This window comes from Melanerpes formicivorus, unplaced genomic scaffold, assembly GCF_026170545.1.
Source record: "Melanerpes formicivorus ecotype bairdi unplaced genomic scaffold, bMelFor1.0.p_v2 SCAF_162, whole genome shotgun sequence".
Classification (NCBI taxonomy): domain Eukaryota; kingdom Metazoa; phylum Chordata; class Aves; order Piciformes; family Picidae; genus Melanerpes; species Melanerpes formicivorus.
Window position 1 is genome coordinate 406148 of NW_027142514.1, and position 20854 is coordinate 427001.

The 20854-nt window shown below is 59.6% G+C and overlaps 1 protein-coding gene across 2 annotated transcripts in view; it reads right to left on the minus strand.

The window, feature by feature from the left end:
• The window catches only part of NIBAN2 (niban apoptosis regulator 2), a 48937-nt gene that overhangs the window by 3780 nt on the left and 24303 nt on the right, over positions 1 to 20854 (minus strand). For both annotated transcript variants that reach the window (XM_068168977.1, XM_068168976.1), the window contains exons 3-13: positions 16789 to 16917; positions 16583 to 16688; positions 14728 to 14895; positions 7424 to 7539; positions 7225 to 7329; positions 5017 to 5179; positions 3173 to 3360; positions 2875 to 3030; positions 2117 to 2233; positions 321 to 428; positions 121 to 232 (exon numbers count right to left, since the gene is read on the minus strand). In XM_068168977.1, the coding sequence (XP_068025078.1) occupies positions 121 to 232; positions 321 to 428; positions 2117 to 2233; positions 2875 to 3030; positions 3173 to 3360; positions 5017 to 5179; positions 7225 to 7329; positions 7424 to 7539; positions 14728 to 14895; positions 16583 to 16688; positions 16789 to 16917 (1468 nt within the window). The remainder of the gene's footprint in view (positions 1 to 120; positions 233 to 320; positions 429 to 2116; positions 2234 to 2874; positions 3031 to 3172; positions 3361 to 5016; positions 5180 to 7224; positions 7330 to 7423; positions 7540 to 14727; positions 14896 to 16582; positions 16689 to 16788; positions 16918 to 20854) is intronic.

The following is a 20854-nucleotide window of genomic DNA, read 5'->3' on the forward strand; positions in this document are numbered from 1 at the left end:
CACCATTGTCCCTTCAGCTGCTGCTGAGCCCAGGCATGGCTTACACTGACCCCAGGGTGCTGGCGCCCCCCAGGGCTCAGAGCTGAGCAGGTTCAAGCCCCCTGGCCCCCAGGAGCCTACCTTGCATGATGTCTTTCATCACTGACTGGAGCACGACCTCCTCGTAGGTGTTCTCCACCAGGATGAAGCTGGCGAAGTCCTCGAAGATCAGCTCCTGAAACTTGGCCAGCTCCTGCCGCGGGGGAGAGCTCACTCAGCCCCAGCTGGGCCAGGAGGGAGGGACAGGAGGTCCTCCCCACCCCCAGACTCTCCTCTCTTACCCCCTTGCAGGTTGGTGCCAGCTTCTTGAGCAGGAAGGGGATGGTGATCTGCAGCAGGGCCTCCCTGAAGAACTTCTTCCGCACGGTGCTGCTGTCGTAGTCGAACTTCTGCAGGGTGAGGGAGGGCAGCCCCAGGCTGATGAGGGCTGTGGGGTGGCAGCTCTGCTGCCCAACCCCTTGTGGTTTGCCCTCCCCCTCCTCCCCCAGCCCATCTGCACAGGTGTGGGCAGGTCCCTCTGCCCCTTGTACTCTTCCCTCCAGCCAGGCAGGAGCCAGCTCCTCCACCACTGCCTGCAGAGCAGCTTTTGACCTGGGTGGCTTTTACAGTGATCATAGAATCAGAGAGCTGTTTGGGTTGGAAAAGGCCTCTAAGATCACCAAGTCCAACTGGCAGCCCAACACCACCATGGCTATTGAGCCAGGCCCCAAAGTGCCATGGCCACAGGCTCCTCGAACACCGCCAGGGATGGGGACTCCACCACCTCCCATGCACAGCAAGAAGGTCTCCCCTGAGCCTCCTCTTCTCCAGGCTAAGCAATCCCAGCTCCCTCAGCCTCTCCTCACAGGGCTGTGCTCCAGACCCCTCCCCAGCCTCATTGCCCTCCTCTGGACACCTTCAAGCCTCTCAATGTCCTTCTTAAACTGAGGAGCCCAGAACTTGACACAGGACTCAAGGTGTGACCTAACCAGTACTGAGCACAGGGCACAAGGACTTCCCTGCTCCTGCTGGCCACACTGTTCCTGATGCAGGCCAGGATGCCATTGGCCTTCTTGGCTGCCTGGGCACACTGCAGGCTCATGTTGAGCCTACCATCAACCAGCACCCCCAGGTCCCTCTCTGCCTGGCTGCTCTCAGCCACTCTGACCCCAGCCTGTAGCACTGCCTGGGGTTGTTGTGGCCAATGTGCAGAACCCGGCACTTGGATGTGTTCAATCTCCTGCCCTTGGACTCTGCCCATCTGTCCAGCCTTGCAAGGTCCCTCTGCAGAGCTCTCCTACCCTCTAACAGATCAACTCCTGCCCCAAACTTGATGTCATCTGCAAATGTACTGATGATGGACTCAATGCCCTCATCCAGACCATCGATAAAGATATTGACCAGGATGGGTCCCAACACTTCTTCGCCAGAGAGCTGTTCCAGTCCCCTCATCATCTTTGTAGCACTTTGCTGTACCCTCTCCAGCCAGTTCTCTCTCCTCCCTGAACTGGAGAGGCCTGAACTGGACAAAGTAGGATAGGATAGGATATAGGATAAGATAGGATAGGATAGGATAGGATAGGATAGGATAGGATAGGATAGGATAGGATAGGATAGGATAGGATAGAATAGAATAGAATAGAATAGAATAGAATAGAATAGAATAGAATAGAATAGAATAGAATAGAATAGAATAGAATAGGATGGGATAGGATGGGATGGGAAGGGAAGGGATGGGATGGAATAGAGTAGAATAGAATAAGATAGGATAGGATAGGATAGGATAGGATAGGATAGGATAGGATAGGATAGGATAGGATAGGATAGGATAGGATAGGATAGAATGGGATGGGATGGAATAGAATAGAATAGAATAGAATAGAATAGAATAGAATAGAATAGAATAGAATAGAATAGAATAGAATAGAATAGAATAGACCAGGGTGGAAGAGTCCTTTGGGATCATGGAGTCCAACCAAGTATTCCAGCTGTGGCCTCTCAGCACAACAGAGCATTTCCCCAGGGAACACTGGCAGTCAGAAGGGAGCCTCCTGGCCTCTTGCTCGGCTGCTGGAGGCGGCAGGGCAGCAGGGCTCACCTTGAGCACCCTCTCGAGGATGCGCTGGATGGATTTGCAGAGCTCCTCCTTGCCCTGCAGCTTGCCCAGCTCCTGGTGCAGCAGCGTCTCGAAGGTGTACACTGCGTCGTCCATTTGCTGTCAGCAGAGGCAGCTGGTCAGAGGGGGGGAAGGCACCAGCCACAGGGGTGGGCAGGGGGCTCTGTAGGGGCGCTGCCACGTAGAATCAGGGCAGGGCAGGCTGCTTCGGGCTGGAAGGGACCTCTGAAGGTCATCCAGTCCCACCCCACCCCCCCTGCAGCCAGCAGGGACGTCAGGGTGAGCCTGCATGCTGACGAGCTCCCCAGCATCCCAGCATGGCATTCACAGGCTCCTGAGGACCAAGGGTGCTGGGGGAGTGTCCAAAAGCGGTCTGTGCCCCCCTCTGACACCCCCTGCCCCAGGGCTGGCTGCATCAGACCCCAGATTCGGGCTGCCGGCCTTGCCACTGCCTACAGGATTGGCGGCAGAGGGGCAGCTGTGCTGTGGCACCCAAGCCTGGCTGCTGAGCCCATGGGTGAAGGCTGCCCCATGCTGCTGCCCACCCACCAGCCCCCTCCCTGCTGGGGCTCCAGGCCAACAGGGATCCACCACACCCCCTTAGCTGGGTGCCAAGGACAGGACAGACATCCCAGACAAATGCCTGCCTGGGTTGGACCATCCTGGGCTCCCTGCTCTGCCTCCTCTTCCCAGCCCTCTGCTCTCAGCCCGGGGGGGCACAGGAGAAGCTTGCTCCCCACCTGTCTCATGTGGATCTGGGCCCTCTGCTTGAAGACAGACGTGCTGGAGACGTCGAAGCGCTGCTGGAGGCCCTCCAGCTTCAGCTGCTCCATCTTCTCATAGCAGCACTGCATCTTCACGGGGTGGAAGGCCAGCTGGGACAGCTTCTCCATGTACTGGGGGATGAGACTAAGCTCAGCAGGACGGGACATGCCACCCTGCATGGCCCCATCCCCATCTGCTTTCTCAGCCCAGGGTCCCCCCCGGCCCTGCCGCCCCCAGGCGCGCCGGGCAGCGAAGGGCACCACCAGCTCTCACCTCCACCAGCTTCTCCAGGCCACCTTCGTTGACAATGTTCATGTTCATGTCTGTGACCTCCTTGAAGAACACCTCCCTCACCTCAGCAAAGCCCTGGCTCGTGGGGGTCATCAGGGCCTCCAGGATGGAGGAGATGTAGGGCTGGACGTGGTTCCGCACGCAGACCTCAGCTTTGGGGAGCATGAGTGCTGGGCACAGAGCGGGGACAAGCACGGTCAGGCTGCCCCTCCGCCCCTCCACCACTTCAAATCACGTCCCAGTCCCACCCTGTGGTGGTTTAGGCTGGGTGCTGGCCCGGATGCCACTGCACAGAACACACCTGGGAGGTCCCAAGGGGTGTGCCCAGCCCAGGGGGTGGTCACAGGAAACCAGGTATTTCAATCCCATAATGCCCTGCTCCCCTATAAAATGCCCATGCGGGGTCTTCACTTCCTCTTTTTGTCCCCAGCTGCTGCCTAGGTAAAATGGCATGAGCCAGGCCCAAGGCTGGGTTGGGGGGGGAGGGAAGAGCCCTGGGGGGGTTTGGGTGTACTCCCAGGTGGGGCTGGGATGTTCTTGGGCATGTTGTGGGACTTTTTCTCTCTTTGTCACGGTGCTTGTGGCTCTCTGTAAAGCTTTCATTGGTGTTTGGTTTTAAATTCTTTTTCTATCTAAACTTTCCATCCCTTTTGCAATCCCTGTGTCTGAGTCGTTGTTTCTGCCCGTGGTGGGGAGGGGGGTTTGCCCCAACCCATTACACACCCACAAGAGGGGGAGCTGCCCCTCTCCCCAGGCCCCCTCCAGGAGAAGGCTCCCAGACAACACAAGGGCTTCCTGCAGAGGTTCCCTCAGTCTGTGCTGAACCCAGCTGTGTCCCACTGCCCCCCTTCCCCCCCACCTCCTGGGCCAACACCAGCAAGGACTGCAGCTGCTGGCACAGAATCATAGAGGCAGAGAATTGTCAGGGTTGGAAGGGACCTCAAGGCTCAGCCAGCTCCAACCCCCCTGCCATGGGCAGGGACACCTCACACTACAGCAGGTTGCTCACAGCCACATCCAGCCTGGCTGCAAACACCTCCAGGCATGAGGCTGCCACCACCTCCCTGGGCAACCTGTGCCAGGCTCTCACCACCCTCCTGGGGAACAACTTCTTCCTCACATCCAATCTCAATCTCCCCATTTCTGGTTTTGTTCCCTCCCCCCGAGTCCTATCCCTCCCTGACACCCTCCAAAGTCCCTCCCCAGATTTCCTGTAGCCCCCTTCAGACCCTGGAAGGCCACAGGAAGGTCTCCCTAAGGGATCCAGGCCATGCTGGCAGGAGCCATGCTGCACCCCAAGAACAGCCACAGCTGGGTGAAGCAGTAGGGGTGGCACCCCAGGAGCTGGTCACAGCCCCAGCTGGGTGGTGGTGGCACCCCAGGAGCTGTTGACAGCCCCAGCTGGGTGGTGGTGGTGGCACCCCAGGAGCTGGTCACAGCCCCAGCTGGGTGGTGGTGGCACCCCAGGAGCTGGTGACAGCCCCAGCTGGGTGGTGGTGGTGGCACCCCAGGAGCTGGTGACAGCCCCAGCTGGGTGGTGGTGGTGGCACCCCAGGAGCTGGTGACAGCCCCAGCTGGGTGGTGGTGGTGGCACCCCAGGAGCTGGTGACAGCCCCAGCTGGGTGGTGGTGGTGGCACCCCAGGAGCTGGTGATAGCCCCAGCTGGGTGGTGGTGGCACCCCAGGAGCTGGTCATGGCCTCAGCTGGGTGGTGGTGGCACCCCAGGAGCTGGTGACAGCCCCAGCTGGGTGGTGGTGGCACCCCAGGAGTGGTGACAGCCCCAGCTACACTCAGCCATGCCCAGGTGGTCTGCCCCAGGGCTGTACCTCGGATCTTGCTGGCCAGGTGCTCCTTGGAAGTGATGATCTGGTCCATGTCCGTGCGGATGATGCTCTCCATCCGCGGCCTCTCCTGCTCACACTTGGCCAGCACCGCCTCGTACTGGGCCTTGGTCTGCTCATAGACCATCCTGTAGACAGCATCTGAGATCTGCAGACAGAGAGCTGGGCTGGTCAGCTGCTCCCAGCACCTCCTGCACTAGCCAGCACCTCCTGCACTCACCAGCACCTCCTGCACTAGCCAGCACCTCCTGCACTGACCAGGTGGTGGTCTGGGGATGCTGGTCTGGGGATGGTGGTGGTCTGGGGATGCTGGTGGTCTGGGGATGCTGGTCTGGGGATGCTGGTCTAGGGGTAGTGGTGGTCTGGGGATGCTGGTCTGGGGATGCTGGTCTGGGGATGCTGGTCTAGGGGTAGTGGTGGTCTGGGGATGCTGGTCTGGGGATGCTGGTCTAGGGGTAGTGGTGGTCTGGGGATGGTGGCCTGGGGATGCTGGTCTGGGGATGCTGGTCGTCTGGGGACGCTGGTGGTCTGGGGATGCTGGTGGTCTGGGGATGCTGCTCTGGGGATGCTGCTCTGGGGACGCTGCTGGTCTGGGGATGGTGGTCTGGGGATGCTGCTGGTCTGGGGATGGTGGTCTGGGGATGCTGCTGGTCTGGGGATGCTGGTGGTCTGGGGATGCTGGTCTGGGGATGCTGCTCTGGGGATGCTGCTCTGGGGACGCTGGTGGTCTGGGGATGCTGGTCTGGGGACGCTGGTGGTCTGGGGATGCTGGTCTGGGGATGCTGGTGGTCTGGGGATGCTGGTGATTTGGGGCCTGGAAGTCTGGGCAGGGGAGCTCCTGACCCTATTTGAAAGCTGTGCCCTGTCCTGCTCACCCTGCCTGGAGTCTCAGGACCCAGCCCCAGAGCAGGATGGAGCCCCTGGCTGTGGCCTTGCACTCGCTGTGCAGCCAAGCACCAGGGTCTGGGGGCTGGCAGGAGGCAGAGACACCTCCCTGCCCCTTGCCTTGGGCTCCCAGCTGTGCAGCTAGGCCTGGAGCTCCTGCAAAGGCAGCATTAGTGTGGGTCTGGGCTGCTCCAGGGGCATGTGAGGAGCCTGGTGGTGACCAGCCCTCGGCCTGGAGGTTTCACAGGCAGCTTTGAGGAGCCCTCAGTGTTTCACAAGGGCTGGGGCTGGATTTAGCCTGTGCTGCTCTAAAAATGGCTCACTAAATATAGCCAGGATGGGCTCTGCTCCAGGGCTGGGCTTCCTCCTCTTTGTGTTCCTGGCCCCAGGGACCAAGCAGTGCAGGCAGGGCTGGGCAGGGCTGCTCCAGGGGGCATGGCAGGGAGCTTGGAAAAGCCAAAGTGCAGAAGAAGGAGAGCTGCTTGCAGAAAGGGTCCTGGGGGTGTTGATCAACAGCTGGCTGGAGATGAGCCAGAGTGTGCCCAAGAGCACCCTGGCCTGGACCAGCCATGGTGTGGGCAGCAGGAGCAGAGGGGTGATTGTGAGCCTGTGCTCAGCACTGGTGAGGCCACACCTTGAGTGCTGCAGTCACTTTTGGGCCACTCACTGCAAGGACATTGAGCTGCTGGAGCAGGTCCAGAGAGGGGCAGCAAAACTGCAGGGTCTGGAGAACAGAGGTGGGGAGGAGCAGCTGAGGGAGCTGGGGGTGTGCAGCCTGGAGAGAAGGAGGCTGAGGGGAGACCTCATTGCTCTCTACAGCTGCTCAAAGGGAGGTTGTAGAGAGGTGGTTGTTGGTCCCTTCTCACAAGTCACAACTGACAGGACAAGAGGCAATGGCCTTGAGTGGCCCCAGAGGAGGTTTAGGTTGGAGATGAGGTAAAACTTCTGTACCAAAAGGGTTCCCAAGACTGGGACAGGCTGCCCAGGGCAGTGGTTGAATCCCCATCCCTGGAGGGGTTTAAAAGCAGTCTAGATCTGGTGCAGTGGTGGCCCTGGCAGAGGTAGATAATGGTTGGGCTTGCTAATTTGGAAGCTCCATTCCAAGCCAGGTGGTTCTCTGATCTGTCTGACTCTGTGATCCTTCTGCAGGGGCCAGGAGGGGGAGCGAAGCCGCCAGGGAAGCTGGTGGGCACCGAGCCTGGCATGGAAAGGCAGCCTCAGTGCAGCCTCACACCAAAAGCAGAGGCAGTGCAGGCAGGGGCAGCAGGAGCCCATGACCCCCCTCTCCCAGCGCCCCCAGCCCCACACCTGGATCCAGGTCCGCTGGCGCTCCTGGGCCTTGCCCTTCAGCCGGGGGCCGATGGTGCTCCTCAGCTCGGGGAGCAGCTCCTCCATCACCAGGTTGCTCAGCACCTGCCAAGGAAGGCAAGAGGCTTTGGTGACCCTGCCCAGCCTGCAGCCCCACCCCTCACCCCCCAGCTCTGCCAGGGGGAGGCCAGCTCCTGACCTGGGTCTGGTTGCCACACAGCATGTCCCAGGTGCCGAACTGCTCCTTCGCCTGCCGGTACATGCGGACGGCGTCCGTGAAGGCTGGAGCCTCCACTCGGGACTCCTCGGAGATCCCTGGGGAAGGGATGGGTTGGGGGATGAGTGAGCAGCCCAGCATGGTCAGCCAGGGGCAGCCAAGCTCCTTGCAGCATCCCCAGCCCACCTTCACGACCCTTGCCTCGTGTGCCCCCACACCCTTGGCGCCATGCCTGGAGCCCAGGGCTGTCGCCGGGACTGGGGATCCCCCCCCAAGCTGCTGGGGGCAGCAGCATCCCAGCCACACCCGTGCCTGGGCTGGGGGGTTCCCACTCTGCCCACAGACTGATCCTCTCCAAGGACAGGGAGGCACCCAGGAGCAGGGGCTCAGCAGGATGGAGGGCCCCCAGCAGTGCCTGGGGAGCCCAGATGGCACAGCAGGATGGGAGACTCAGCAAGCCCTGGTGGTGCACACACAGCACAGCAGGAGCAGGGGCTCAGCAGGATGGAGGGCTCAGGGAGCCCCAGCAATGCATGGGGACTCAGAGACCTGGGGAGCCCAGATGGCACAGCAGGATGGGAGACTCAGCAAGCCCTGGTGGGGCCTGGGGACCCAGGGGCCTGGGGAACCTCAACAGCGCGGCAGGAGCAGGGGCTCAGCAGTCTGGGGGCTCAGTGACCCCCAACACTGAAAGAGACCCCCAGAGCACAGCAGAATGGGGCAGCTGGGGTGGAGGCAGGAGGAAGAGGAGGGCTGCAGGGAGTGGTGCAGCTGGGGAAGAAGAGGAAGGCAGCCAAGACAGTGTGAGTCAGGGCCCCATCCCTGAGCCCTCCCCGCAGGAGGCAGGCTGGGCTGCAGCTGTTTGGCTGTGCCCAGGAGGTCACCACAGCACAGCTCACAGCTCACATCGCCCCTGCCCTCCTCTGGCACCCACCAGGAGGAGGAGCAGGGTGCTGGAAGCCTGCAGTCACATCTCACAGGGAGACAGGAGGAGGAGGTGGGGGCAGGGGACAGGCAGGACAGCCCAGGAGCCTGCTGGCACATGTCCCATGCATGTCCCTGCCTTGTCCCAGCCTGTCTGGGCTCCAGCTGTGGAGGTGCCTCCCAGCCAGAGAGAACCACTCCTGGGAGTGCACTCTCCCAGCACCCCAAATCCCCTCCCTATGGCTGGATCCTTGGCAGGAGGGAAGCAGAATGGGACCAGAGATCAGGGTGGCCCTGTGACCCAGGGTGCTCCCAGCGGAGCCACCCAGCTCAGAGGCTTCCAGAGAGCATTCCTGGGCCACCCAGCAGGCTGGGGACAGACAGCCAGGGGTGGTTGCTCCCTTCCCAGGGCCCAGCCTGGGGTGCTGAGCAGATCTATTCCAGCACAGGGATTTTTCTAAGATGATTACAGTTAACTCCAGGCCTAAGCAGCTTTGCCTAAGGGGCAGCTTAATGTGAAAGGGAGAAAAAAAACCGCTGAGAAAGTCAAGTCTGAGCCTTTCTCAGTGCTCAGTGGGAGCCAGAGCACAGCTGAGCTGTCAAGGGGCTGCTGCTGAGCCATCCCCAGCTCCCTGCAGCTCAGCATCACCTCCCAGGTGGGACAGCCTGGTATAGGCTCCCTACCAGAGCTGCTGCAGCCAAACCTCATCCTCCAAACCATGCCCCAGGAGAAGCCATCTGGATCTGCCCAGGGGTCACTCAGCCCTGGCTGAGCCCAAGGGAGCAGTGGGCTCCAGCTGCAGGGGCTTGGCCCCAGCCCTGCCCCCTGCCCAGGGACCAGCAGGCTGAGCTCGATGCAAGAAACCACCAGGCAAAGGTCAGGAGTTTGCCTCCTTAACATACTGCTAATGATCAGAGGCTGGAGCCCCTCTGCTGTGAGGCCAGGCTGGGAGAGCTGGGGTTGCTCAGCCTGGAGAAGAGAAGGCTGCAGGCAGACCTCCTGGTGGCCTTGCAGTGCTTCAAGGGCTGAGCAGAGAGCTGGGGACAGACTTGCTCTCAGGGCCTGTTGTGACAGGACAAGGGAGGATGGTTTGAAGCTAAAAGAGGGAGATTCAGACTGGAGAGAAGAAATTTACTCTGAGGATGATGAGAGCCTGTCCCAGGCTGCCCAGAGAGGTGGGAGCTGCCCCATGCCTGCAACCATCCCAGGTGAGATGGTTTGGGGCTCTGAGCAGCCTGCTGTAGCTGCAGCTGTCCCTGCTGGCTGCAGGGGGGTTGGACTGGATGAGCTTGAAAGGTTCCTTCCAACCCAAACCATGGCTGTAGGACTGTAAATAAGCACTGAGCTGAGCTTGTCTTGTGGGGGGGTGGGAAGGAACCACCCAGGCCTGACCCCCACCCTGGAAAGCCTCCTGGGGTGGTGGAGCATCCCTGATGCTACATCCTGACCTCCTCCAAGCCCACCCTGCTCATGGCACAGGATAGTTTCCTCTTGCCAAGGGAATGCAACTGAAGGAGAAATGTTGAGTTTGGAGCTGCTTTCTGCACAGCTAAATAGACCCAGTGACAGAATTGTTTGGGTTGGAGAAGCCCTCCAGGATCACCCAAGTCCAACCAGCAGCCCTACACCACCCTGGCCACTAAAGCATGCCCCCCACATGGCTTGGACACCTCCAGGGATGGGGATTGCCCAGCCTCCCTGGGCAGCCTGCCCCAAAGCCTGAGCATCCCTTCCAGGAAAGATATTGCTCCTCAGGAATGGAGCAGCCTGCCCACAAGGAGGGGCAACAGCCAGAGGGGTGCCAGCAGGCAGGGCAGGGCTGTGAAGGGAGGTTGCAGCCAGGTTGGGGCTGCTGTCCAGTTCTGGGCACACAGCAGTGTGCCCAGGGGGCCAAGAAGGCCAAGGGCATCCTGGCCTGCAGCAGGAAGAGTGTGGCCAGCAGGAGCAGGGAGCTCATCCTGCCCTGTGCTCAGCACTGCTCAGGCCACACCTTGAGTCCTGTGTCCAGTTCTGGGCTCCTCAGGTTAGGAAAGATGTTGAGATGCTGGAAGGTGTCCAGAGAAGGGCAAGAAAGCTGGGGAGGGGTCTGGAGCACAGCCCTGTGAGGAGAGGCTGAGGGAGCTGGGGCTGCTTAGCCTGGAGAAGAGGAGGCTCAGGGGAGACCTTCTTGCTCTCTCCAACTCCCTGAAGGGAGGTTGTAGCCAGGTGGGGGCTGGTCTCTTCTCCCAGGCAAGCAGCACCAGAACAAGAGGACACAGTCTCAAGCTGTGCCAGGGGAGGTTTAAGCTGGAGGTTAGGAAGAAATTCTTCATAGAAAGAGAGATTGGCCATTGGGATGTGCTGCCCAGGGAGGTGGTGGAGTCCCCAGACCTGGAGGTGTTTAGGAAGAGCCTGGCTGAGGCACTTGGTGCCATGGTTGAGTTGATCAGCTGGTGTTGGGTGATAGGTTGGACTTGATGATCTCTGAGGTCTCTTCCAAGCTGGTTAATTCTATTCTATTCTATTCTATTCTATTCTATTCTATTCTATGCTATTCTATGCTATTCTATGCTATTCTATTCTGTTCTAGGCATGGTCTGGGAGCAGCTGGGGGCACTCAAGGCTGGGCACCTCCCGTGTGAGGAAGGCAATTGCACCATCTCAGAGCAGAGCTGCTGTCAACAAAACAGAGCCTGCAAAAGGCTGGGGAAAATTCCCACACTGAGCACAAGCAGAGGCAGAAACAGAGTCTCTAATTTAGAGGGAGTGGGGAGATAAATAAATAACTAAATTGCTGGCTACCAACAACAGAGGTTTAGAATCAGAATTGTCAGGGCTGGAAGGGACCTCAAGGCTCAGCCACATCCAACCCCCCTGCCATGGCCAGGGACACCTCACACTACAGCAGGTTGCTCACAGCCACCTCCAGCCTGGCTGCAAACACCTCCAGGGATGAGGCTTCCACCACCTCCCTGGGCAGCCTGTGCCAGGCTCTCACCACCCTCATGGGGAACAACTTCTTCCTCACATCCAATCTCAATCTCCCCATTTCTAGTTTTGCTCCATCCCCCCCAGTTCTATCACTCCCTGACACCCTCAAAAGTCCCTTCCCAGCTTTCTTGGAGCCCCCTTCAGATCCTGGAAGGCCACAATTAGGTCTCCTTGGAGCCTTCTCTTCTCCAGACTGAACAGCCCCAACCCCTTCAGTCTGTCCTCACAGGAGAGCAGCTCCAGCTCTCTGCTCATCCTCGTGGCCCTGCTCTGGACACCTTCCAGCACCTCCAGATCCTTCCTGGAACAGAGGCTCCAGAACTGGGCACAGAGCTCCAGCTGTGGTCTCAGCAGAGCAGAGCAGAGCAGTGCAGAGCAGAGCAGTGCAGAGCAGAGCAGAGCAGTGCAGAGTAGAGCAGAAAAGAGCAGAGCAGAGGGGGAGAATCCTCTCCCTCAACCTTTCTGGCATCTGAAACACAGGCTTGGAACTCATAGGAGCCATGAGGGTAGAATGGTGCCAGGAAGGGAAAAAGCATCACACACTGGGGTCTGGGTTGTAGAAACCCAGAAACCAAGCCCCCTCCAGCACTGAGCCTCCCCTGTGCCACTGCCCACCCCAGGGAGGTCTTGTCATGAGGGGGAGAGGATTTAATGGCACAGCTCTGGCTGGCAGTGGGGATGGTGCTGAGCTTCCATCCTCCTCCCTCCCACTCAGCAGCCAGAAATTGGCTTTTCTGGTAGGAGAGATCTCCTGTCAGGCCAGCCTGGGAGAGTTGGGGCTGTTCAGCCTGGAGAAGAGAAGGTTCCAGGGAGACCTTGTGGCTGCAGTTCACTATCTGAAGGGGACCCACAAGGAAGCTGGGGAGGGACTGCTGAGGAGGCCTTGTGGCAGCAGGACAAGGAGCAGTGCTTTGAAACTGGAGCAGGGGAGATCCAGGCTGGACATCAGGAGGAAGTTCTGCACAATGAGGGTGGTGGAACACTGGAACAGGTTGCCCAGGGAGGTGGTGGAAGCCCCAACCCTGGAGATACTCAAGGTCAGGCTTGATGGGGCCCTCAGCAACCCTGCTGTAGCTACAGATCACAGAAGCATAGAATGGTTTGGGTTGGAAGGGAGCTTAAAGAACATCTGGATGTCCCTGCTCACTGCAGGGGGGGTTGGACAGGATGACCTTCAAGGCTCCCTTCCAACCTGATGCATTCTATCATCATCTCTTTCACCAGGAGCTGGGTTTGCTCGTGGTGGGTCCAGGCAGCAAGCACAGGGGAAGCTTGGGGTGCTGAACACTGCAGCAGCAGCCCCAGGGATGAGCAGCTGGAGGCTCCTCTGTGCCCAGACACCCTGTAAAGCAGCCCAGGGCTGTGGGGACAGCCCCAGGAGCTCAGCCACCCCCCTGGCTGTGCTTTCCCTCCAGAAGGGAGGAGGAGAATATCAAAGCTTCCAGCAGAGGGAATCCACCATGGGAGGATGGCAAGCCTCACCGAAACCCAGGCTGCAAGTCCAGCCCCAGCACTCCCCTCCCCAAACAGCAGCTCCAGCAAAACTGGAGCTGCAGGGAGCTCCCAGGAGTGGAGCAAGAGGTGCTTCCAAAGCAGGCAGCATCACCCTTTGCCCACTAAAAGCCCCAGTTTTGAGGAGGGTTCAGTGCTGGCCCCTCCCTCCCTAGGAAACCTCTCACCATCCAAGGCACCACCAGGACTTGGGGCTCAGCCCAGAGCACACAGGCCACAGCCAAGCAGGAAAGTTGTGTTTTCCTGCCAGAGTGTGGCTGATGTGGGAGGCAGGACCTGCTCCACCCCAGCCCCTACCCACCCTGCAGCCCTCTGCCTGCAGCCTCTGCTGCCCTTGCTCACCACAGCCCACAGGGCATGGAGCAGGCTGCTGGGGTTTGGGGTTTGGGTGGCTCTGATGACCAAATATTTACTACCTCAAGGTGGAAAATAGGCATCAGGGCTGCCTCCTGAGTCAGGCTCTGGGCTGGCTCCTGCAAGTGCTGCCTGGCCTGCTGAAGGCTTTAAGGGTCCTTATAGGCACTGGGATGGAGCCAGGCCCAGGGATGTCCCAGGGGGGCTGGATGCCTCCCTCTCCCCAGCCTCCCACAGAGAGAGGATGAGAAGCTCCCTGATGCTCAACAAGTCCCAGACAATTCCTGCTCTTGGTCTCCAAACCAAACCCTTTGGCCCAACCCCACTGCTGCAGGGTCAGGGAATCACAGAATTGTTTGGCTTGGAAGAGATCTTTAAGATCACTGAGTCCAACAGCACCCAGCACTGCCAGGTCACCACCAGACCAGCTCCCTCAGCACCACATCCACAGGGCTCTGAAACCCCTCCAGGGATGGGGACTCCACCACTGCTCTGGGCAGCCTGGGACAGGCCTTGACAACCCTTCTGGGGAAGAAATTCTTCCTCATGTCCAACCTAAACATTCCCTGGGGCAACTTCAGGCCATTTCCTCTTGTCCTGTCACTTGTTCCTTGGGAGGGGAGGCTGACCCCCACTTGGTTCCAGCCTCCTTCCAGGGAGCAATGAGGTCTCCCCTGTGCCTCCTTTTCCCCAGACTAAACACCCCCAGCTCCCTCAGCTGCTCCTCACCAGCCCTCTTCTCCAGACCCTTCAGCTGGTCCCAACACCACCCTGTCTGGAGCAGGAGGCCCCCAAGCCCCAGGGCAAAGCCTGTGTGTGGAGAGGCCAGGCACAGAGGGACCTGGGGGTAATGGTTGGCAGCAGCTGAACATGAGCCAGCAGTGTGCCCAAGGGGCCAAGAAGGCCAATGGCATCCTGGCCTGCATCAGGAACAGTGTGGCCAGCAGGAGCAGGGAAGTCCTTGTGCCCTGTGCTCAGCACTGCTCAGGCCACACCTGGAGTCCTGTGTCCAGTTCTGGGCTCCTCAGTTTAAGAAGGACATTGAGAGACTTGAAGGTGTCCAGAGAAGGGCAAGAAAGCTGGGGAGGGGTCTGGAGCACAGCCCTGTGAGGAGAGGCTGAGGGAGCTGGGGTTGCTTAGCCTGCAGAAGAGGAGGCTCAGGGGAGACCTTCTTGCTCTCTGCAACTCCCTGCAGGGAGGTTGTAGCCAGGTGGGGGTTGGTCTCTTCTCCCAGTCAACCAGCAGCAGAACAAGAGGACACAGTCTGAAGCTGTGCCAGGGGAGGTTTAGGCTGGAGGTGAGGAAGAAATTCTTCCCAGCAAGAGAGACTGGCCCTGGGGATGTGCTGCCCAGGGAGGTGGTGGAGTCCCCATCCCTGGAGGTGTTTAGGAAGAGCCTGGCTGAGGCACTTGGTGCCATGGTTTGGTTGATCAGCCGGTGTTGGGTGCTGGGTTGGACTTGCTGCTCTCTGAGGCCTCTCCCAAGCTGGCTGGCTGTGCTCTGTGTGTGCCCCCTGCCCCCTCACCGTCGTTGCAGTGCCGCACGCAGTCCTGGAACACCGCTCGCCAGCGCTGCTGCTCCTTGCCGGTCATCACGCAGCAGTAGTAGTGCCTGGCATAGGGGTGCCAGAGGATCAGGGGGAAATCCGTGGGGCACTTCAGGATGGGAGACTGCCCCGACTTGGGGGTCACACCTGTGGGAAGGGGAAAGCTGCTGAGAGGAGCAGAGGGGGCAGGATGGCGATGGTGCGGCGCGGAGGGTGCCCAGCGGCACCGGCACAGGGGGGCACAGACCCCGCGGCTCCTGCCCTCGGCCTTGCACTGAGGGACTCATGGGATGCTTTGGGTGGGAAGGGACCCTTCAAAGGCATCCACCCCAAGCCCCCTGCAGTCAGCAGGGCCATCTGCAACCAGGGCCCCAAACAAGCTGACCTGGAATGGTTGCAGGCATGGGGCAGCTCCCACCCCTCTGGGCAGCCTGGGCCAGGCTCTCACCGCCCTGGCAGACAAAAGTCCATCCTGGAGCCTTCTCTGCTCCGGGCTGCAGATGCTGCACCTCAAACCCAACCCTTCCACAAGGTCCTCAGGGATCCTACACCCCAAACCTTCTCCTTCCAAAGGTGCTCAGGGATCCTACACCCCCAAACCCATCCCTTCCACAAGGTCCTTAGGGATCCTACACCCCAAAAGCATCCTTTCCACCAGGTCCTATGGGATCCTACACCCCAAACCTTCCCCTTCCAAAAGTCCTTGGGGATTCTACACTCCAAACCTTCCCCTTCCAACAGTCCTTGGGGATGCTGCACCCCAAACCTTCCCCTTCCAAAGGTCCTTGGTGATGCTACACCCCAAAAGCATCCTTTCCACCAGGTCCTATGGGATCCTACACCCCAAACCTTCCCCTTCCAAAGGTCCTTGGGGATGCTACACCCCAAACCTTCTCCTTCCAAAAGTCCTCAGGGATCCTACACCCCCAAACCTTCACCTTCCAACAATCCTTGGGGATGCTGCACCCCAAACCTTCCTCTTCCAAAGGTCCTTGGGGATGCTGCACCCCAAACCTTCCCCTTCCAAAAGTCCTTGTGGATCCTACACCCCCAAACCTTCCCCTTCCAAAAGTCCTTGTGGATCCTACACCCCAAAATCATCCTTTCCACCAGGTCCTATGGGATCCTACACCCCAAACCCTCCTCTTCCAAAGGTCCTTGGGGATGCTGCACCCCAAACCTTCCTCTTCCAAAGGTCCTTGGGGATGCTACACCCCAAACCTTCCCCTTCCAAAAGTCCTTGTGGATCCTACACCCCAAAATCATCCTTTCCACCAGGTCCTATGGGATGCTGCACCCCAAACCTTCCCCTTCCAAAGGTCCTTGGGGATCCTACACCCCAAAATCATCCTTTCCACCAGGTCCTATGGGATGCTGCACCCCAAACCTTCCCCTTCCAAAGGTCCTTGGGGATCCTACACCCCAAAATCATCCTTTCCACCAGGTCCTATGGGATGCTGCACCCCAAACCTTCCCCTTCCAAAGGTCCCTGGTGATGCTACACCCCAAAAGCATCCTTTCCACCAGGTCCTATGGGATCCTACACCCCAAACCTTCCCCTTCCAAAAGTCCTTGGGGATCCTACACCCCAAAATCATCCTTTCCACCAGGTCCTATGGGATGCTACACCCCAAACCTTCCCCTTCCAAAGGCCCTCAGGGATGCTGCACCCCAACCCCACCTCTTTCAGAAGGTGTCCGTGGATGCCCACATCCTGGAATCACCCATTCCCAAAGGTGTCCCCCCCCAGCCAAGGGCTTGCCCAAGCAGCAGCGGGGTGCAGGTGCCCAGGAGCCTCCCTCTCCAGCCCAGAGGCAGCAGCAGCAGCACTCACCAGGCAGGCTGCTGTTCACCAGCTCCAGGTACTGCTCCACGGAGGTCAGGACCTTGTAGCCGGCGCTGTTGACCAGCACCCGGGGGGGCAGGTCCCGCTCGTAGGCCTGGGCGGAAAGAGAGGGGCATGGCAGCGGGGTGGGGGGCACGGCCACAGCCCCACAGGCTCGGGGGCTGTGCCCACCCCGGGCGGGGGATGCCCCTCACCAGCTTGTTCTCGTAGAGCACCAGGCCGTAGTTGTGCGGCACCACGCAGAAGCGGTTCCTCCACTTCTTGTTCTCCTCGATGTACTGGAAGATGTTGCCTGAGTAGATGACGTGGTCCTCCAGAGGGACCTGAGGGGGAGGGGGGCACAGGGCGGTCAGATAGAGGGGGGCAGCCGGGTACCCCTCCAGCCCTGGCTGGGGCTGGCGCGGGGAGCTCGGCAAGGTCCACGCGCGGAGGGCTGGGAGGAGCTGTCTGGGCCAGGGCTGTGCCAAGGGTCTCCAAGGTTCAGCACTGGGTTATGGAATCAGGGAATGGTCCTGTGGAATGTCCCCTGGAAGGGACCTCAAGGATCAGCCAGTTCCAAGCCCCCTGCCCTGGGCACCTCACACTACAGCAGGTTGCTCACAGCCACATCCAGCCTGGCTGCAAACACCTCCAGGGCTTCCACAAGGTCCTCAGGGATCCTACACCCCCAAACCCAACCCTTCCACAAGGTCCTCAGGGATCCTACACCCCCAAACCCAACCCTTCCACAAGGTCCTGAGGGATCCTACACCCCCAAACCCTCCCCTTCCACAAGGTTCCTCAGGGATCCTACACCCCCAAACCCTCCCCTTCCACAAGGTCCTCAGGGATCCTACACCCCCAAACCCATCCCTTCCACAAGGTTCCTCAGGGATCCTACACCCCCAAACCCATCCCTTCCACAAGGTCCTGAGGGATCCTACACCCCAAAATCATCCTTTCCACCAGGTCCTATGGGGTGCTACATCCCAAAAGCCTCCAGGGCTTCCACCACCTCCCTGGGCAACCTGTGCCAGGCTCTCACCACCCTCATGGGGAACAACTTCTTCCTCACATCCAATCTGAATCTCCTCACTTCTAGTTCTGCTCCATCCCCCCCAGTCCTATCCCTCCCTGACACCCTCAGAAGTCCCTCCCCAGCTTTCCTGTAGCCCCCTGCAGATGCTGCTGCAGCACTTCACATTTTGCTGCTGAAGAGCTACATCTGGGGGGCAACCTTGAGAGGTGTCCCAGGCAGAGTCCTAGGAAACCTCAGAGGGGCTGCACTGCAGTCCCCCGCGGTGGTGTTCACCCTGGTGTTGGTCACACCTCTGGAGTCTCCTTCCTGAGAGATACAGCAAGCACAGCTGAGCTCACTTGGCTGGGTGGAGGGCTGGAGCCAAGCCCTGCAGAAGCTCTGCTGTGTCCAGTTCTGGGCTCCTCAGGTTAGGAAAGATGTTGAGCTGCTGGAAGGTGTCCAGAGAAGGGCAAGAAAGCTGGGGAGGGGTCTGGAGCACAGCCCTGTGAGGAGAGGCTGAGGGAGCTGGGGTTGCTTAGCCTGGAGAGGAGGAGGCTCAGGGGAGACCTTCTTGCTCTCTCCAACTCCCTGAAGGGAGGTTGTAGCCAGGTGGGGGTTGGTCTCTTCTCCCAGGCAAGCAGCACCAGAACAAGAGGACACAGTCTCAAGCTGTGCCAGGGGAGGTTTAGGCTGGAGGTGAGGAGAAAGTTCTTCCCAGCAAGAGAGATTGGCCATGGGAATGTGCTGCCCAGGGAGGTGGTGGAGTCCCCATCCCTGGAGGTGTTCAAGAGGGGACTGGATGTGGCACTTGGAGCCAGGGTTTAGTTGTCAGGAGGTGTTGGGTGTTGGGTGACAGGTTGGACTTGATGATCTCTGAGGTCTTTTCCAACCTTATTGATTCTATGATTCTATGATCCCTCACCCTGTGGTTCAGGCTCTCACCATTCACTGTCCCCCAGCCCTGCAGGGCTTTGCTCTGTGCATTCTTCTCCCCCTTCCAAGGTCTTTGGGGAGCAGTGAGGAGCAGCAAGGTGCTGTCAGCCTGGCTGCTGAGCCAAGCTGCTCTCAGAACCCCCCTGCCACCCAGGGGTGTGGGGTCAGGGAGTGGTGGGAGGCTTGGAGAAGGCAGTGGGGTTCCTGTGACAGAGCAGGGGGAGGAGAAGGGAAGGTCCTGCAGAAGGATCTCGACTCTGTGGCACAGCGAGCCCCAAGCCCTTGGCTGGTTCCACCTGGCAGCCACTGTGGCAGCTGGTGGGTGGCCATGGAGGGAGAAGTGGCTGCTGCAGACTCCCACCCTCAGCAGAGCTCTGGGCTCTTGTTTGTGTTCCTGGGATCATAAAAATTCCTGGGACAAATTCTTGGCTTGCTCAGCCAAGGCTGTTTGGGATGGCAGAGAAGCTGCTGGGGTGGGGGCCAAAAGGTGCTGCAGAGAGGCTGCTCAGTCTGGGGGGTTGCAAAAGACCTCAGAGATCATCAAGTGCAACCTATCACCCAGCACCATCTGATCAACTCAACCATGGCACCAAGAGCCTCAGCCAGGCTCTGCCTAAACACCTCCAGGGATGGGGACTCCACCACCTCCCTGGGCAGCACATCCCCAGGGCCAATCTCTCTTGCTGGGAAGAATTTCTTCCTCACCTCCAGCCTAAACCTCCCCTGGCACAGCTTGAGACTGTGTCCTCTTGTTCTGGTGCTGCTTGCCTGGCAGAAGAGACCAACCCCCACCTGGCTACAACCTCCCTTCAGGGAGTTGGAGAGAGCAAGAAGGTCTCCCCTGAGCCTCCTCTTCTCCAGGCTAAGCAACCCCAGCTCCCTCAGCCTCTCCTCACAGGGCTGTGCTCCAGACCCCTCCCCAGCTTTCTTGCCCTTCTCTGGACACCTTCCAGCATCTCAACATCTTTCCTAACCTGAGGAGCCCAGAACTGGACACAGGACTCAAGGTGTGGCCTAAGCAGTGCTGAGCACAGGGCACAAGGACTTCCCTGCTCCTGCTGGCCACACTCTTCCTGCTGCAGGCCAGGATGCCATTGGCCTTCTTGGCCCCCTGGGCACACTGCAGGCTCATGTTCAGCCTCCTATCACCCAGCACCCCCAGGTCCCTCTCTGCCTGGCTGCTCTCAGCCACTCTGCCCCCAGCCTGTAGCACTGCCTGGGGTTGCTGTGGCCAATGTGCAGCACCTGGCACTTGGATGTGTTCAATCTCCTGCCCTTGGATGGGGCCAGGAAGGTGCTGCCAGCTCTGCAGTCCCCACCAGTGTCTCCCTGGGGTGGCCATCCAAGGAGGTTGACTTCAGCCTCACTACCCCAGGCAGATGGAGCAGCATGGGAGATTTAGGACACCAGGAGGAAGTTCTGCACTATGAGGGTGCTGGAACTCTGGCACAGGCTGCCCAGGGAGGTGGTGGAAGCTCCATCCCTGCAGACACTCAAGGTCAGACTTGATGGGGCCCTGAGCAACCTGATCTAGCTACAGACCAGAGCAGCATAGAATGGTTTGGGTTGGAAGGGAGCTTAAAGAACATCTGGATGTCCCTGCTCACTGCAGGGGGGGTTGGACAGGATGACCTTCAAGGCTCCCTTCCAACCTGATGCATTCTGGCATTCCACAATCCTAGGAATAAATCCCAGGCTGAGCTGTGAGCTGGGCCTGGGGGAGCCTCAGTTCCCAGCCAGCAGCCTCCTGGCAGCCCCAGCAGCCTTGTCCCCTCCTCTCCCACGGGAGGCACCCAGGTGGCACCACCCAGCCCCAGCAAATATCTGGGACAGGCAGGTATGTGCCAGATTGCTGGGCTGGGCAGGGAGGGCCCTGTGCTGCAGGGCCAGGCAGCAATGGGGAGAGAGCCCTGGCTCAGGACCTGTCAGCTGTGGGGCTCTGGGGCTGCTGCAGCCACCCAAGGCAGGAACATTCAGTCCTTGTTCCCATCAGTGCTGCTGCCTGCTGGTGCTTCAGGTGACTGAGCCATGCTTCAGAGTCCCACTCCACCCAGGAGGGCTGCCAGCCCCTGGGATCACTGTGGGAGCTGCCTCTGAGCACAGCTTTCCCCCAGAGATGGTGAAAATCAATAACATCGATGTCAGGTCCCTGCTTGAGGCCAGGGAGGGCACTGCCCTGCAGCTTCCTGACATCCACAAACTCTGAGCCACATCTCATCTAGTGTGAGGTGTCCCTGCCCAGGGCAGGGGGGGTGGAACTGGCTGAGCCTCGAGGTCCCTTCCAACCCTGTGGAGCACAAAGCCCAGCTGAAGGAGATGCTCCCTCCCCA